This window comes from Mustela erminea, chromosome 18, assembly GCF_009829155.1.
Source record: "Mustela erminea isolate mMusErm1 chromosome 18, mMusErm1.Pri, whole genome shotgun sequence".
NCBI classification, from domain to species: domain Eukaryota; kingdom Metazoa; phylum Chordata; class Mammalia; order Carnivora; family Mustelidae; genus Mustela; species Mustela erminea.
In genome coordinates this window covers 49,449,715-49,469,226 of record NC_045631.1, presented here as the reverse complement: position 1 = coordinate 49,469,226, position 19,512 = coordinate 49,449,715, and the positions used below count along the sequence as shown (strand labels likewise).

The 19,512-nt window shown below is 41.5% G+C and overlaps 1 protein-coding gene across 1 annotated transcript; it reads right to left on the bottom strand.

Moving 5' to 3' along the window:
- Window positions 1–4,536: 4,536 nt before the first annotated feature.
- On the bottom strand, window positions 4,537–16,855 carry APOH (apolipoprotein H). The gene is made up of 8 exons (XM_032322230.1): window positions 16,734–16,855; window positions 15,917–16,093; window positions 14,311–14,407; window positions 13,117–13,193; window positions 11,066–11,254; window positions 8,571–8,750; window positions 6,690–6,887; window positions 4,537–4,690 (listed from the first exon to the last, which is right to left on the bottom strand). The coding sequence occupies exons 1-8, from the start codon at window positions 16,795–16,797 to the stop codon at window positions 4,635–4,637; spliced, it is 1,038 nt and encodes a 345-aa protein (XP_032178121.1). The 5' UTR covers window positions 16,798–16,855; the 3' UTR covers window positions 4,537–4,634.
- Window positions 16,856–19,512: the final 2,657 nt, after the last annotated feature.

Here is a 19,512-nt window from a genome sequence, read left to right as displayed (position 1 = left end):
TATCCCTGTCCCGTGGCTTGCTCTATCCTGCCCTCTTGGACGAGCCATAAGGGAGCTATCAACAAAGAGAGACCGGCTCCTCTCCCCTTCGGAAATACGCATATGCCCCAGCCAGCGTGCTTACACGCTGGCAACCACCTGCCAGGAAATCTCTCCACGAATGTTCCAGCACTTCTCCCGAGGCTGTGAAATTCTAACTTTAGATTGCCATCATTTTGACAAACCACCAGGAAAATTAATCGCTAAATTAGCAGCCTGAGAGTGGTAGAAAAGACGTAGTTCTGAAGTTTGGGTAACTGTCACTAGCTTTGTGACTCTGATAAATGAAGTGACATAACCACCCCGAGCTTGAGTTTCTTTACCTTCCCAATGGCATAACTGGGAAAATAAAAATAACAAAGGTGAGATACACGGAAAGTTGCCTGATGCTTGACCCTGGGAGACTTGGTTATCTTCTTTCATTCATTGCCAACTGTTTTCGCAAACACTTTTGAAAGTAAGAGATGCCACTAGGAGGCAGCATTTGCCCACAAAGAACTATTGCTGTCACACGCCCACACATTTGTGCACAAGCATACATTGCATAGTCTCACACACACACACACACACACACACACACACACACACAAGTTCATGTCGACCCATATGTCGCACACTCACACACACACTTGCACACATCCCAGGTGATTTTCTTTTCTTTTTCTGTTTCTTGTATCTTTTCCATCTTTCACTTAGGGATTAAGGTAGGGAATGATCCTCAGGGTACATGAGAAATTTCGCTGATGAGTATTTGTCACTGAGTTTGGGGCCTCAGAAATGAGACCCTGTATATTGAAAGACTGGTCAATGCCTTAGAAATGAGAGAAGTCATTTTTGATACTCTAAACCCCTGACAAATACATAGGACAGTGTGAGAGAAAAGCTAAAACATGGACACCTTTGCATGGAGAAATCTAACCAGCCATCATCCAAGAGAAGAAAGCTGGGCGTTAGGAGGCACAGTTGGGGACCTCCTCGTCTTGAAAGAAGTCCTCCTTGGCCATATGTAGCTTATAGTGTTGGTGGGGTCTGCTGTTGCTAGTTAATTTCTATCACATAACATGGGAAGATGAATTCAATGATGCTAAAATATAGGATGATAACCGGCTCCTTAACCATAGTTTCACTCTTTCTCCGTCTGACCCTGTGGGAGGCGGAAGGAGGCACTTCCTGCTCTGTCAGCACTGCACACCTACTAGGGAGGGGATAGCTGAATTTTAATGCTGGGTGACCTGATGACCAAAGCTTTTAAGAAGAAAAGCATTTGGGAAAGACAATCTACCTGTGTCGCTAAATGGACCACATAATCATGAAATGGAGGGCTGAACTGGGCAGTTTCTACTGACTGGGCCTTCTAATCCAAACTGCCAAAGTAGCAGATTTTTCTTTCTATAAAAATATCATTAAATTAGAAGACTCAGGACTATGGCTTAAGCTTTAAAGTCTACTCTGATTAATTTTTCAGGGACCCAAGCCTATCCAGAAGCCTGAAATGCCTTCCATTGGAAAAAAAAAGAAAAAAAATGGTGCAAAACGCCATCCTCAACAAACCTACCATGTTCTAGGAGCTTCTTTGTGGAGCAGGTTAAGGGGATAGGAGGTAAAGAGATGCTGTAGGTTGAGCATAGGAGTTCTGGGCTCAGGAAACTTTGGCACTATGAACACCTGATCTTACCAAACAACAGACATGAAGGTCCAGTTATCAAGAGAGTGTGGTATTGGCAAAGTAATAGACAAATAGATCAATGGAACAGAACAGGGAGCCCAGAAATAGACCAAGGTAAACTTGGGGTGATATGTCAGTGTAGGTTTCACTTTGGCTAAAAATGTACCACTTCGGTAAGTGATGCAGATAACGGCTAGGCTCTGCGTGTGTGAGGATGGGTGGTGTGTGCGAAACCTCTGCACTTTCTTCTCAGTTTTGTTGTAAACCTACAACTACTCTAAAGAAATAATAAAGCATTAAAAAATAAAAGGTACAATAATTTTAAATATACAATATATGTTCTTGTTCTGTTTTCTTTGTTGCATGTGGGGTTTTTTTCTTTTTATGTTGTTTATGTCCTTTCAACATCAAGATGTTCCAAATCTTTCTTGAAAGGAGGCGTAGTAGGACATACACAGTGTGAAAATATTGAAAACCTTTTACACCAGTTGATAGATAGCTGTTGCCCCAAATCTCTGAGTACCAACCATGAGGCCAACAGCTCTTCCCATAAGACCTTGTGTCCTGCTTTCACCAGTCTAACTGAAGGGTAACGTCTCATACATCGGGAGGCTTTCAGCCCCAACACCCCACCCCAGCCCCCACTCCAAGACAGCCATCCATTCTGATCGGCCCATATCCTACTGGTTATACCCTTGAGATGGGTCATGGTAATACTTAAGTAAATAATCCCTAATTGGGTATAAGCTGGACTATAGAACTTCAAAAATTCTGGATTATGTCTCAGTTGATCCAAGTAGCTAATGGCCTCATAAAAAACAGGAAAGCTTAATTGTGAGTCTTTATTAAAAAGAGGCCCTGAGAGATAGAGCAAAAGGCCTTGGAGCTTAGAAAGTCCCCCAATAACCAGTCACCAAATAAAGAAAATCACTGACATTCACGGCTCCATAGTCCCATTCAAGTGAGCTGAGGGACAGTGAGCAATTTAAATTTTTTTCCTATGTATTTTTTAAATTTTGAAATAATAAAATTAATCAGGAAAACATTTGTACCAAAAAGGAGGATAATAGAAAAACATGTTCTCTCCTTTTCTGGAGCAAACCTTGCGATCACGTCTGGAGCAAAAGGGGATGCTCTAAAATTTTTACTGCTGTCTTTTCATTCTTAGTCCTGTTACCCGGGATGAGGGGGGAGGGTCTCTTTTGTTTTTTTATTTTTTATTTTAAGGATTTTATTTATTTATTTATTCTTAGAGAGAGAGATTGGGAGGAGGGGAGGAACAGAGGAAGAGAGAGAAAGAAACTTGCGCCGACTGTGGAGCAGGTCTCTATCTCACGACCCCTGAGATCATGACCTAAGCCAAAATGAAGAGTCAGACACTTAACCAGATGAGCCACACAGGTGCCCTGGGAGGTCCATTTAAAAAATAGTACGTAAGAAGTTAAAGGAAACAGTGGGTGTAAAGCTTTGTGCTAAGAGAGGAAGTCCAGAGCAGAAGGCTCTTTTGCTCAGCAAAATCCCCCAATAGGGCTTTTTGGTTTACAAAGAGGGGGTATCAAGTGGTCTCAAACCCAAACCCAAAGACCCAGAGAGGGAAAGACCATACAGAAAGGAAAGATTGAGGAAGAAAAAGTAAAACTTTTTTAAGGTTAAGTAATGGGAATGTGGAGCTTTTGAATGACCACCTTGGGGGTGGGGGCAGAGAAATATCTTGAAAGAGAGATCTGGCCCCCACCCACAGCAAGCAGGTCAAACCCTAAGGAAAAAGCCTCAGTGAGGGAATTTTGGGGAGACAGATTTCAAGAGTAGTGACAGGACCTATTTGTAAAGCTGGCAAAGAGAAACACCTTTTTCTAGTACTTTATAAAAAAGAGGAATATAAAAGTAATAAAAAATAATTAAAAATTAAAATAAATTAAAACAAAATAAAAACAAAAAGAGGGAGAAAAAGACAGGGCCGTAGCTGGAAAAAGATGTCAGACAATAGGAAGGGTTTTTGTAAAGGGTGATATTACCGTATATTTCTACACTGATAGAAATGGTCCAATAGGAAGAAAAAAAAAATAGAAATCGAAGATCACTCGTGGCAGGAGCAAAATCCTTAAGTGGGAGAGAGAAGATGGGATCCAGTGCATATGGTTTGCCCCTAGATGGAAACTGAGTTTATCCACTGCAACAAGACAGAAGGCAGAGAATCTGGTACAGGTACTAGTAAGTTGACAGATTTGGTCATGGGAAGATTTTTTATTTTATTTATTTTTTAAAAAAATTTGTTTAGAGACAGCATGTACCAGTGAGGGTTGGGGGGAGCAGAAGGAGAGGGAGAGAGAGACCCTCCAGCAGACTCCCTGCTGGGGTTCGATTTCCCCAACCCTGAGATTACATAACCTGTGCCTAAATCAAGAGTTGCTTAACCCACTGAGCCACCCAGGCGCCCCATAGAAAGGTCTTTTAAAGGGTCTTTTCTATTTTCTTGGTGCAAGAAGAGGAAGATTATCAGATGAGGGTGAGGGGAGAGAAGGTAGCTTGAGGAGGGTTGAGAAGAGAAGTAGCCACCTTGGAGAGGAGGGGAGTGCACAAATTAGAGAAATACGGTAAGACTGCCAGGCAGAGCTGAGGGCTCGTGTGATGGTTCTCGGGACCATTCTATGAAAAATACTGCAGTTGGTTAAGGTGAAATTATTTGAGTAGAGCCAGGGAGACCTAACTAGGTTACCTGGGTAATTATGTACCCTTCCTATTCCACATCACGAAACGGCCAAGTTCCAAGTGTCTGGGTTTCTTAACCAACTAACATAACTAAAAGGAAGCTACCACGCTGCAGCGAGAAATGGAATAAATTCAGTCACTTTATTTTTCCACTTCTGTCATGTTCCTTGGACAAACACTGATTCAAGTGCGCCATTTAATTTTGAATCTGAAAACCAGTTTAGCACGGTTTCACATCTGATGCATCGGTTTTCCAGAAAGCCAGAGAGCTGTGTTCTGTTCGGAAAGAGAAAGAGAAAGACTCTAAGAGAAATGATCATTTCTTAAATTTGCTAAGTGCCTAAGCCAAATCAAATAGAATTTACCAACGGGTGGGAAAATTTAATTATATGAATAAAACCATGGACTGTGAGGTTTCAGTGATAGGAGAAAACATCAGGGAAATGATAAGGCACTCATTTCCAAGAGAGAAAATAAAAGGTTCTGTCTAATTCTGACAGTCAAGATTTAAAAAAAAAACAAAAAAACCAACTGTATCAGCCTTTTATTTATTCTCGATGCACTAACAGTGCCATATCTGTCTGAAGACTGTAAGGAACAATGGCCCGAAGAAATACATCAACAAAACTCAGCTTGGTTTTTTAAAATTATCCTCTTCTAATATTTTGTGCACTGATTTGAATGAGGCTACAGGTGCTCTGTCAATTTCAGTATTTAATATCTGCCCAGGGGGTCTGCTATATTTGAAACAATAACAATTTATCCAGTGCATTTCTAACCATTAGTGATTATAATAACTATCATTGTTTGAGCACTTCCTCTGTGGCATGGATCATATTTCTGGTAAACAAACCTATGAAGTAGGTGGTATTTTCATCCCCTTTTCCGTCTCTAGCTAGTCATTTCTCAAACCCCTCATCTTCTCTAACCTGCCTGCCCAGTATACGGCTGTCAGGGTTCTTGGAACTTTTTTTTTTTTTTTTAAGATTTTATTTATTTATTTGTCAGAGAGAGAGAGCACAAGCAACGGGAACAGCAGGCAGAGGGAGAAGTATTTTCCCCGCTGAGCAGGGAGTCTGATGTGGGGCTGGATCCCAGGACCCTGGAATCATGATCTGAGCCAAAGGCAGAAACTAAGCCACCCAGGCATCCCTCTTGGATCCCACTTCTAAACTAAGAGGCAATAGTGCCTTCAGCCTCTGGTTCATTCTTCCTTCATAGTACAAAGCTATTTAAGCCCTAAACCTGAAAATTTAAAAATTTGGCAGTTCTAAATGCTGATCATTGTATACTTCTTGATCTCACACAAACATAACCTCATCCTCCTTAAAGTATTTTGCTCTAATGAATACTTTGCCCTAATGAAGACTTTTCAAAGTCCAGGAATTGCTGACGAAAGAGGAAAAAATGTTAGAAGATCTATAAAGTAATCACCATTACCATGAGCTACTTTGTAATTGGGGTGAGTTCTCTGTAATTTGGGACCAAGGGGTAGTAAATATATTTTTTTTAAATCCCCAACTTTTTTTTAAGTTTTTAAAAAATTTATTTATTTGACAGACAGAGATCACAAGTAGGCAGAGAGGCAGGCAGAGAGGGGGAAGCAGGCTCTCTGCTGAGCAGAGAGCCTGACGCAAGGCTCAATCCCAGGACCCTGGGATCATGACCTGAGCTGAAGGCAGAGGCTTTAACCCACTGAGTCACCCAGGCACCCCAAGTAAATGTTATTATTATTCAATACTCCATGCAATATTATTTTTTGAGCTTAATCTAGAAGTATGCAAGATGGCATAACTCATCTCAATATTCACTGAATAAAACTGCAACCCTGAGCTTTAAGGAAAAGAATTGGAAAGGAACATGTTAATGCAAGTGGAGAAAATGAATCAATTTATTGCTTTATCTCACTGTTTTCTCCTGCTCCCCTGCTCTTTTTAAAAATCTGGTGGCCAGGGGCAACTGGGTAGCTCAGTCAGTGAAGCATCTGCTTTCAGCTCAGGTTATGATTCCTGGGTCCTGGGATAGAGTTCCCCATCCAGCTCCCTGCTCAGCGGGGAGCCTGCTTCCCCCTTCTCTCTCTGCCTGCCTCTGCCTACTTGCGATCTCTCTCTCTCTCTCTTTGTAAAATAAATAAATAAAATATTAAAAAAAAAAAAAGAAAGAAAATCCAGAGGCCAAACTCACATGGCTTCTTGTAATCATTATGTAATTAAAGTACTTCCTATGGTGAGAGGCAAGTGGGAATCCCAGCTACAATCACCAGGGTCGGACTCACCCTTGAAGCACTTGGGGATTTCAATGGTGCCATCGATGCACTGAGCATCCTCTGTATAGCTACACTTCTTTTCCTTATTCTTGCAGAAGAACGAAACTTTATCACCATGCAGCATTCCATTCTTGAATTTGTCTTGAAGCTTCACTTTCTGTCCTTGGTACAGCACTGTCGCTTTTTTAACAGATAATTTACAAGAAGCTGAAAGACACAATATTCATGGTCAAGACTTGGGAGTTCAGGGAGTCTTCCTTAAGGACAGTGTAGCAGTTGAATCAGTAGTTGAGTATGCTTCAAACACATTGCTCAAGACAGGAAGACTCCAAGAATGTTCACAGTGAGTAACGTCAGTGTCATGGCCAATAGAAGTTCTTTATCCATGGAACCATTAATCATGGCTTCCAAGACGCCCTTTTCTCCCCCTGTAGTACCCACATAATAAGGTCAGAGCAGAAGTGTCAGATTTTAGGCTTCCGAGAAAAAGAACTTCTACGAGATACTGCCATTTTATGTAAACCTCCACTGCCCCACTGAAATCCCATTTATTGAGCTAATGCAGCCATCCAACAGCTACTGTGAGAGTTGGCTGATGATAGTTCACAAATGCTCCTTTCTCTGAAAAGTTGCCCTCAGCCATAGGGAGCCACCTCTTCCAGGAGCAAATCAGCCTCCACACCAGGGTCAGGGAAGAGAGCAGCCCATAGCCAATGACGGATCAATAAGGTGATACAAAAAGCAGGTCCCCATGCCTTTTGGTGGGATCAGCTGGGGTAGAATTCATGGTCCAGAGCTGCCAAGGGGATGAAATTAAAACTAGACTCTATTTGAGACCACCTGTTTGTTCAAAATTTAGTCCCAGGATCATCAGCAGCTGTATCGCTTGGGAACTTGAACAAATTCTCAGGTCCTATCCCAGATCTACTGAATCAAACACTCTGGGTTTAAATAAGCCCTCCAGGTGATTCTGGGACACAGTGAAGTTTGAGAACCAGTGCCCTACTCGAGCCAACCTGCCTCACTTTCTCCTGAGACACTCACTGAGTAAATCACCTGCACTTGAATCCCTGTCTCAGGCTCTGTTTTTAGGGGACCCCAACATAAGACACTAATAATACATCATTTTGCCTGCTGTGCCTAGTTTCCTTTTCTGCTTAAACTTCCCAGCCCTGTAACAACCAGCAGAGAAATACAGAGCTAGGTAACTGTTCTCTGCATAAGCATGACCCTGGATCAAGGATAGACACCTAACTCATAAGGAACCAGTGTTTCCAGGAAAAGATGCCAGTTAGTGTTGAGCCCTTTGCTTAAGAGGTCCTGGTGCAAAGTCAAGGCAGGTTTGAGGAGAGAGAGCAGGGAAACATGAAGATGAGAGAGAGAGAACATGAGGTCACTGAGATACGGGAGGAGTAGCCATAGGGCCTGGCTTCAGTTCAAATCCTCAGGAGGACCAGTTGCATTTCATGTGTTCGTCATTCGCCATCAATGTCCATATGATCACCTGTTGCCTGTTTATGATAAATCCCTATTTCCTTGAACTAGCTTGAATGTGTGGTTGGTTTTTTGCAGCAACAAGAAGAGTCTAGACTAGGACAAAGCAGAAAAGGATGCTCACAGAAAAATGAGCATAGGAAACCCACACCATTTTCCAACGCATCATCAATGCTTACAAAGGATCTGTGTATCTCCTACAGTTTCATCTCAAACACACTTGCTAAGCGTGAAGCTCCCCAAGGCACATGTGAGTCCTAAAGTCTTTCACATACAAATAACTGTGAAGCAAGTCTGAGCAACAAGCAGAGAATGATTGGAACAAGAAAACGGCAAGTAAAAGTAATCCACTGGGTAAGTTCGGGGACGTAGGAAGACTGCACCCCTATTTCATACCTTTACAACTTGGTTGTGCAGACCAGTTTCCAAATTTGTTACATTCTACTTCTTCTGGGCCATCCAAGACGTATGTATCATGGCAACCATATGTGGCTTTATCCTTGTAATAAAGTGCTTGTTTTGCAGGATAGTTCACAAACCCATTGTCTGGTCTTGATGGGAATGGGCATTTTACTTCTAAAAAGTATATTCAGTAAGACATGTTAGTATATATGTAGTACTCTTCCACAGTTACAAAATATTTACATTCCAATCTCCATTACCCTATTGAGTCACTGGGTGTTCCTGTAACTGGAATTCAATTTCTAGGGACCTGGGTGCTTAATCCGGTCCCCCTTTTCTTATGCCCACAGGACCCTAGATGTTATAAAGGAAAAAACAATACTTTGAAAGTAAATCAATGAGTTACCAAGTGCTTTGGGCTCTCATACAATAGCAAAGTGTTATTTATTCCAAATTTCATCTGCATGCAGTCTAAAATGGTGGGTTTTAAAAAAGAAAAAATGATTCTGCCTCTTTTAATCAACAAACCATGAAATTAGAACACCAAGTCTCCCTCCACGCACACTAGCTCACCATTATTGGATTTTAGATGGTAAATCTAATTCTTTTTTTTTTAAGATTTTATTTATTTATTTGACAGAGAGAGTGATCACAAGTAGGCAGAGAGGCAGGCAGAGAGAGAGGGGGAAGCAGGCTCCCTGCTGAGCAGAGAGCCCGATGCAGGGCTCGATCCCAGGTCCCTGAGATCATGACCTGAACCAAAGGCAGAGGCTTAACCCACTGAGTCACCCAGGTAACACCTAGATGTCAAATCTAATTCTTATGAATGTCTTCAGTCTATATGAGAAGCCAGAATGAAATATGAGGGAGAAACATGATGTTTTTCCTGGCACCTGAATCTATGAGTCTATAATAATATTTTAAAAATAGTCCATGGAAGAAAAGTAAAGCATTTTTCTGTAGAAGAATGCAAACTAATAAATATAGGAGAAAAGATAGAAAGTCACCAGTTTGCAACCACCAGTGTTGTAATTGACTAAGTTGGGCATCACCAGAGGATGCTAAAATGTCAGTGAGAGAGTAGATATTCACACAGTCTCAAAGTATCACCCACCATTTGCTTCCGAAGAGGAAAAGATGCCTTTACCAAGAGATCTGACACAACCTACCTGACCGAGGGATGAAACAAACCATGACCAGTGATTCCTCCTGATGTGATGGAATGAAATTATTTAGCTTGAATCTAATCACAAGTAAATCATCACCTAGATTCAGAGTATGGAACATTCTACAAGACAGCTAGCCTATATTCTTTAAAAATGTCAAGGAGTGGCACCTGAGTGGTTCAGTCAGTTAAGCAGCATCTGACTCTTTTTTTTTTTGTAATATTTTTATTTATTTGACAGGGAAAGAAAGAGCACAAGCAGCAGAAGCAGCAGGCAGAGGCAGAAGCAGGCTCCCTACTGAGCCAGGAGCCCGATGTGGAGCTCGACCCCAAGACCCTGGGATCATGACCTGAGCCAAAGATAGATGCTTAACTGACTGAGCCACCCAGGCACCCAGGCATCCCTAAGCATCTGACTCGTGATTTTTGGCTCAGGTCGTGATCTCATGGTTGAGAGACTGAGCCCCAGGTCCAGCTCCACACTGGACATGGAGTCTGCTTGGCATTCTCTTTCTCCTTCTCTCTCTGCCCCTCCCCACCCTTGCAAACGCTCCCTCTCTCTCTATAAAAATAAAATATAAATAAATAAAAATAAAAATGTCAAGTAAAGACTACTAAAAAGGCAGGGGATCATTCTTTTTTAAAAAGATTGTATTTATTTATTTATTTGAGAGAGAGACAGAAACAGAGAGAATGAGCATGAGTAGGGGGAGGGGGAGGGGCAGTCGGAGATGGAGAGGGAGAAGCAGACTCCCAGCTGAGCAGGGAGCCCAACACAGGGCTCAGTCCCAGGACCCTGAGATCATGACCTGAGCTGAAGGCAGAGGCTTAACCCACTGAGCCACCCAGGCGCCCCTAAATCAAATGTTCTTGTGATTCTTAAATTTAGGTGGACTATAAAAGCTTGGGACAATCCGACTACAGCCCAGTTTTTCACCATCATCTCCTAGAGCTCCCCAATTTAATCCTGCCTTCTCCCCACCAATCTCACTACCATATTTGACTGTCCATGCATACACCCTGTTCTCTCACGGCTCCCTGACTTCCCATGACTTCCCCTCATTCTCCACTTCTCCTCTTCTGGGAAGCCCTCCCAGGCAGCTCCAAGTAGTTCATGGCATTATGTAGAATTCTCCTGACGTCAGAAGCCAGGCATCCTTCATCTGGTATCCCCAACATCCAGCACACTGCCCAGAATGTGGTAGATGCCAATAAACATGTATTGAACAAGACCATTGGAAACAGTCGATGAGAGTGGAATTTTCCATTTCCAAAAATGGGATTCTACACTATTATAATAGTTTTCTCTTGTCTTTGTACCTACCTCTGCATTCTGGTAATGCAGTCCAATTTCCATGTGCTGTGCAGGTAACTGTATCATTTCCAAACATGGCATAATGCGGCAAACATTCGAAGACAGCTTTTGTTCCATAGAGGGAGTGGTTTTTAGTCAATGACTTAAAATCACTAAGGGTTGCGAACTTAGGAATGGATGGAGGAGGGCAGGTTACAGCTGGAAAAAGAAAGAACGATCACTTTTATGAAATAGTTGAGTCTTTTAAAGCTACTCTTTCCAGAAAAAGAAAACAACAAACAAACAAGCAAAGATTAACTTGAGGAAATGCAAAGTGGGATCAAACGCCGGGGAAAAACAATCACTTACAAAAGTCATGGAAGAACATATGATCTGAAAAATCAGATGATCGAACCAGTGAAAAGACTGAAAAATGAAGTAAGTCTAAGTCTTGTCCCCACGAATTTGCTTCTTACAATGACACAGTGCATAGGTCTCCATAAGGCTTTGATCCAAATGCTAGATGTTTCTGGAAGTCAGAGTTAGGAGAGGATGGAGGACCATTCTATAATGAATGCTCATGAGAGCGTTTGGTACAACGTCCTCTGTGACATCTTCATTCCCCTGCTGTCTTACATGGGTTTGTTCCCACTGAACATCTCCCGCTTCTGCACTCTGAATGCTTGGAGCTTGCACAAGTAACTTTACATGGAGATATGGTCGGGGTTGTCATCTGACCTAACTAATATAGGGTTTCAATAAATCCAGGGAGAGTTATACTAACGTAAAGGAAGTTAGTGCAGAGCAGAATGTGATTTAATCTGAATTATTTAAATCCTTGCTACTCCAAGTGGGAAGCCTGCTATTAATGCAGCAGCTCAGACGCCATCCAGACTCATGGATCAGAATCTGCCTCTTAACGAGATGCCCAGATGATTCACCTGTCCATTAAAGTACAAGGAGTGTTGGTTTAGATTAGACAGAAGCTAAAGCAGATTTTCTGTTTGTAACCAAGAAGCAAAAGTGACTTTACATAGTTGATGTAAACCTGCTTCCAAGGGAAACTAGAGGAACAGTGGTGATTTTTACTGCTGAGTAAAGAACTCTAATTTAGCCTTAAAAACCTTTTGTTTGGGTAGTTCAACTTTACTCAAACGATCATTGATTTGAAATTGCTTGACTTTTTCACTGGCTCTTGTTAGGATAGATCTCACTGAAATGTTGGGGAACCATAACCATGATTGTGACGTGTGGGACTCCTGGTCAAAGATGGGACTCCTGTGACTCACAATCAGAACACCCTTGCCTCCATCAGCAATGTCCAGAGGCGCCCCTGACTGCATGGCTGAGGGTCCCAGAATAAACCAGCAGTGTGTTTTGAAGCAAACCCACTTCACTCCTATGAGGCAAGGCCTTTTGATGGAATCTAAGGTCACTGCGAAGGTTACTTTCCTATGTTCCTCATCACTAGACACACTCGCCGAAAGGCAGACCAAAGTCTCCTTCAGCCATACAGCCTCAGTGCTGAGAGCAGGACATGACCCACATTAGGTCCCCAATACCCATTTATGTATCTCATAATGAGATCTCATATGAGATAAATATCTCATAAATGAGATAGATCTCATATGTATATCTCTTATGTATCTCATAAATGAGATACATAAATGGGTGAATGTATAAATGAATGAATGAGATCCCAGAGTGGCAGGAAGATTGTTTCCAGTTCTTCTAGTCAAATGATGGCCATCCCAGGTTGACCAATATCACACGTAGCCAAGCCCCTGCCAAAAACTGTGAGAGTGAGGGGAAGAATAAGCCCAAATACCACTGGTTTCACCAGGTGGAGGATACAAATGTGATTAGAGTCGAATGCTTCCCTTCTGTCCTTCCAAAAGGGTTGTTGCATCCTCCAAGGTAAGATGATATCGGGAGGAACACTCTCCGTAAGGATGAGTAACCATCCCAAGGAGTGAGGACTGAGGGGTTTCCAGGCCAGGGAGTGTACAGTGTTGAGGCCAGCAAAGTCCCAGGTGAAACAACTAATCTCTCTCCCCAGAACCGGGGACCCACAGACTCACGAGTACAGACAGGAAGGTCAACATTCCATTTTCCTTCCTCGGTGCATTGAGCAGAACTACTTCCATTCAGATAAAACCTGCAAAAGGACAATATAACCCATCAGTAAAATCACCCGACGATGGCATCTCAAATGTCCTCATCACTGAGCATTGCCTCGGAGTCATGTTACCAACTTTTCCCCTATTTTGTAAGGCTGTTTTCTTGAGGAGCTCAGCACTCTTAAGGCTCATCAAATCTCCCAGCCCAGGGCTTCAGGGAACTCATGGAAGAATGAGAAATTTCCACAGCTGGAGGCGTAGAAGCCAAACCCCCAGATCCCTTCTTTCCAATCAGCAGACCAAAAATAACTGCTTCATAGGCAGAACGAAGAAGCAGCTCTTCTTCAGGGTCACAAAACTGAATCAAACTGAGTCATGGCTACTCTTCATTTCCTAAAACTATTCACTCTACTGAGATAAATGGGTAGAAACAATGCGTCTATTTCCAACGAAAATGTAACATTGTCTCGTCCAACCAATTGCTTCAAGGTCCTTTTTCATCAGACCCACAAGTTAATTGGTGTTTCGGATGAAAAGAGTTCATTTCTCTTTCACACATAGTATTTCTTCATTTCCAATCCCAAATAAGAATCCTCAGTAAAATTTTGCCCTAAGGTACAGCCAGCTGACCTATACCGACCATGTCACTGGTGGTGACTTTGCTCATAAGGCAGCTGAGCTATGTAACCAACTGGACGTGCTTTCTTGCTAGAGATGCTGATCAACGGAACTGCCTTCTAGACCATCACACTCCCTATTTCACAAGAGAATACCCTCCTGGAGAGTCCCAGGTCAGTCAATCAAATTAGGTTCATATCTAAAGCCCAAGTCCAATTCCTAAAGTATTTTAACCTTCATGCCAAGTCCCAGAGATGATAAAGAATTACCATCCAGTTTTAAGGGTTCCAATGCACCTCCTTAGTTAAGTAACTGACCAGAGGGGAAGTTGGATACCAGTAGCAACTTCATGTGTCACTAGCTGTTCAAGTCTCTACCCCTCCCCCATCCCAATGCCACTGTGGTACAGATTAAAAGCAGGACTACAAATGATTTGTATTCAGCAACTCCAGCCTGAAGGCCAAAAATAAAATATGTCTTGATATTTAATGTAAGGGCACAGAGATGGTTCTGCCTCTGTTAGCTAGAAGTCCTTACCCAGGATTACAAGCAAAACTGATCGTGTTGGGATATTCAAAAGTTGTGTAACGTACAGCTCCATTTTCTAAGATTCCAGCAAAAGGACATACTCTGGCTGTAATTTAAAGATAGAGAGGTAAATTTCAATTTATAGAGTTTTTTTATTAGAGTAAAAACATGTAAACTCAGGCACCTGGGTGGCTCAGTGGTTAAAGCCTCTGCCTTCGGTGCAGGTCATGATCCCAGGGTCCTGGGATCAAGCCCTGCATTGGGCTTTCTGCTCAGCAGGGAGCCTGCTTCCCTTCTTCTCTCTCTGCCTGCCCCTCTGCCTACTTGTGATCTCTGTCTGTCAAAAAAAAAAAAATTTATATATATATATATATATATATATGTATATATATATATATACTCATTTCTGTTCTTTGATCCAATAACTCTACTGTTAACTATTCTAAGAAAACAACTCAAATTAGCCAAATGATATATGCACAAAGAGGCTCATTGCACTGCCTAATAACAAAAATCAGACAGCCTAAATGTTTACCAACAGGTAGTTGTCTTGATTAATTATGGTAAATCAACAGTTGAACCCTTAGGCAGCCAACAAAATATGAATTACGAAGACTATGGAGACACTATCAATATTTATGCCAATGAATATAGAAAAATATAAAATGGTACCTACTTTCTGCAATGATGCAAAAATATACACATGGAAAGTAACTTGAAAAAATGAAATTGTTAGTATTCCAGTTATGACCAATTTAAAGAAAATTTTTCCCTCATGCTATTATAGCTGTTTTTCATGAAAAATCGTGTTTAGTCCTTTTTGAATCAAAAAGCAGACCAAAATCACTTGTATGAAATATAGGAGTTTCACCAAGGTCTTGTCCATATGACCAAAACAACCGGAGCTCAGAGAGACCCATAAAGTGATTTTTACTCTTTAACTTCTACATAAAATGGGCAGAAATTCTTTCGGGTTAATTGCTCCATATTTAACTATAAAAAGTAATGCTGGTATGTTAGCACAGAACCATGTGCTGAGGAATAAAGAAAAGCAACCATCTACCATAAGGAGAGAGCAATAAATTTATATTTAAGTTTTTATATTATATTTACATATAATATTATAACTTATTATAAATTATGGTTATATAATCATATATAATTTATATTATTATATTTATTATAGATTATTATAATACAATGATTCCATTAAGGATGCTTTCGTTTTGAGGCCAGGTCCAAATATATGATGATTCCTTGTGTTTTACTTTTTCAAAAGTCTCTTTGGCATATGTTTAAATTTCAGAGTATCTGTACATCTTTTTTTTACATTTGCAGTCTCTCTCTCTCTCTCTCTCTCTCTTTTATTGTAGCAGGTCTCTTTTTTACATCTCTTCTAGTTCTGGGCTATGCTCACCTCCTCCTCTCTAAATAGCACCTGTTACCTCTATTCTCCCCTCCCATGAACACCACCCAGGCCCTCTGGTTTCTTTACAGCCTTCCATTCTGTGGCTCGCCTGGCCCTCTGTGCCCCCAGCATGACAAAGGGGGCTTATGCGCCAAGTGTCCTGAATCCCAATGAGGGGACAGCATGTGAGAGAAGGCACTGACTTACGGGTACACCTCAGGGTGTTGACGGGCCAAAGTCCTGTGAGAGGGCAGGTGAACCGTCTCATCCCACCGTGGGACATATAGCCCGGACGGCAGGTGTACACGATCTGCTCCCCTGGGTCATAGGTTCTCTTTAGTGGAGTAACGGTGGCAAATGGTAGCTCATCTGGTTTGGGACAGGCTGAAATAGAGCATGAAGTGTTTAGTTAAGAAATCTACATTTTTCTAAAATAAGACAAAATCAGAGAGGAAGACAAATCATGAGAGACTATTAACTGTAGGAAATAATTGAGGGTTGCTGGAAGGGAAGCGGTGGGGGGAATGAGGTAACCGGTTGGTGGGCATTAAGGAAGCAGTTGATGGAATGAGCACTGGGTGGTCTATGCAACTGATGAATCACCAAACTCTACCTCTGAACCTAGTAATACACTATATGTTAATTGATCTTAAACAACATTTTAAAAAGAAATCGATATTTTCATTTTTAAGCCTGGCTAGCACAAAAATGAAAAAACTAATGCTGCCAATAGTAACTATGCTAAATTCTGTACCAAATATTTCACGTATGCAAGATCTCATCTAATCTCCTCAACGTTGAAGGGTACTATAGGTGTCCCCCTTTTATAGGTCGATACATCGAGGCTTCATCAGGCTGAATATCTTAGGGAGGAGCTTTAAGTGTGGCAATAGTGAAGAATCAGTATCAATCCAGATTCCCCAGCATCCACACTAGAAAGAATTTTAATCATCATTACTGATCCCTGTCATATACTAGGGGGTTGGAGGTATTCATTATATTTGCAAAAGCAAAGAGTACTTACTCCGTCCTGCAGTAGCAACATGGCAGAGAAAACTTGAGAACAAGAAGAGCCCCAGAGAAATCATTGTGGATGACTCACACAGGCACTACCAAAATGGTTTCCTCTGCTAAAAAGAGGGATGCAAACATAAAAGTGCTTAAACATTAACCTCTTCTCCTGTGTTCTTTTACCTCTGTAAATAGAAGGTAAAATATCACAATTTGAAAGGAACTCTGAGACCTACATTTTTTAATCATTTACTTTCACTTCTGTGTGTCTGTTGTGAAATCCTTGGCAAATGGTTTCCATCTTTGTAACATTTATTTTAATGGCACAACATGGTCCATTATCACCTCAAATAGAATTCTGGTGATTCCCAGATTGTCAGGGCTCTACTCCAGACCCCTCATCCTCCATCCTCAGTTTTGTGTATGTAGTGGGTGGAAAATCAGAAGCCTGGAGCACCTTCTTCCCCCACAGTCTTGATGTAGAAATTTTGGACCATCTCTAGCTTTCAGGATCCACATCTCTAAAATGATATTCGTTTCCAGATGGATGATTCTGAAGAACATCCACAAGGAGGCATCTAAAGCTACAATGCCTAAAAACCTGAGTTCATCATCTTCCCTCAGAAAAACGATGATTTCTTCCAGATTTCTGTTTTACTGGCAATTAGTAACAGATCATTCTGGCACCTCCAGGTGCAACCTCAAAGCTATCCTCAAATCCTCGGTCTTCTCACGCCAAGTCAACACGAAGTCCTTCTCGTCACTCTTAATACTTCTTAGATCTGTCTAGGCAGATTTCTAGATCTGTTTTAGAAAGTTGACATGAAGTTACAAGCTGGGACTCTGAGAAGAACAGAAGTTGAGTAGGAGGCGACAATGGCCAATGATGATGACATTGCTTGGAGGGTTCAAAGAGGACCAGCCATGACTCCCCAGTCCTCTCATGCATCCTCCACTTTTGGAGGGACTGAATATACAGGTGGACAATGGCCAGAAGATATATAAAGATAGAACTCTGACCCCTAGTGTCTGTAGCAACCAATCCAGCAAGCCAAATCCCAACCTCCATAGCAATCAACCCAGCTTAGGACAAACTAGAAAAAGCCAAATATGTTCTTTAATCAATCACATAGGATGCCCAGCTTCTAGTTAGTCCACCTCCATTGCCCTTATCATACCAGCAACCTTCCATCAGGACATCTTGAAATTTGCCCTTTGTGTACACAATCAAGTTTGACCACTCCTCTGACTTTGAGTCTCTGCCAAACACAAATAACGATGGCTGACTCCCTTGTCATGGCAAGCTCTGAGTCAGTTGCCTTTGCTGGTTCTCATTTGGATGGCCTTTGAGGTCTAAAGTTGCTTGACACACATTAGTTTAAGAAGAATTCTTGTCAGGCAGTGATTCTTGAACTTTGCTTCTGATGAACACTGTGTTCTGTAACAAGAAGAAAAGTATACTCCCACTAATAGAAAATATTGTGGCCCTTCCCCCTCTGTGATTAAATCAAAGTCTTTATACACACACATACACTCACTCAACCTTCCCCTTCTAAGGCTTTTCTAGATCATTCACGGGCTCTGTTTTATTGTGGAGAACTCCCTCAATGTGTGGAGAAGAGAGAAACTAAAGAAAATAAGGCCGAGTTGTTCTACATAATAGAGATCTGAGGTAGATGGAGAAAGAGAGAGAGAAACCAAACAGGCTGGGCATCAGGAAAATATATTTGAGAAGTGTGAAACTAAGAAGAGACGTTTTTGGCAACAGATGTAAATGGAGTGATAGTGGTTGAGAGGAGTCATTGACAGAAGAGGGGGTTTTCACAGTATTTGCTAATGGATGTGCACCCTTACCTGAGAGGCCTTTCTGGAGGGGCCGGAACATTCTATACTTTACATGTTTGTTACTAGAGTACTTGCAATGATCAAAACTCATTTAAGGAAAACAAATGAACAAAGAAATAAACAAAAAGCAGAAACAGACCCGTAAATAACAGAGAGCAAACTAATGGTCACCAGAGGGGAGGAGGAGGAGGAATGGGGAAGATGGGTGAAGGGGAGTGGGAGGTACAGTCTTCTAGTCACTGAATGAGTAAGTCATGGAGAGGAAAGGCACAGCATAGGGAATAAAGTCAACGGACCTGTAATAGCGTTGTATGGTGTCAGAGGGTGGCCACACCTGTGAGTACAGCATCATGGATAGACTCATCAAGTCACTATGCTGTATACCCGAAATTAATGTAACATTGTGTGTCTGCTATACTTCAATTTTTAAAAGAATAATTTATTAAATATGAAAAAATTATCCAAGTGAACATTTAAAATCTGTGTATTTTGTTATATGCTAATTATACCTCAAATTAAAAACAATGCATTCCTTTCTTTTTGCCTCTCTCTCTCCCTTCTTCCCTCCATTCCTTTGTCCTTCCTTCCTAATTCTGTCCAAAAGTCTTGGGGCAAACCCAGTGGGGCAGTCATATTGACCCTTGTGATGATGACAACCCAGCGTTGTCACAGGATTCGCTACAAAAAGGGATTGAGCAAACAAGCAAATATATTAGGGATAATGAGAGTTGGGATTTTTAATGGTGAGAAGAGGGAGCAAAAGAGGAAGAAGGAAAGTTCTAATAAACCCTGTAGTGTTGGATTGGAAGGAGCGGTATTGGTATAAATTTTGCATACACCTAGATAGACACAGAAATTATAGATACAAAGTTGTGTACATGTGTGTATGTATGTATGCTTGGACATACATATTACTCCTAGCTCTCTCCACCAAGATGGCCTGGGAA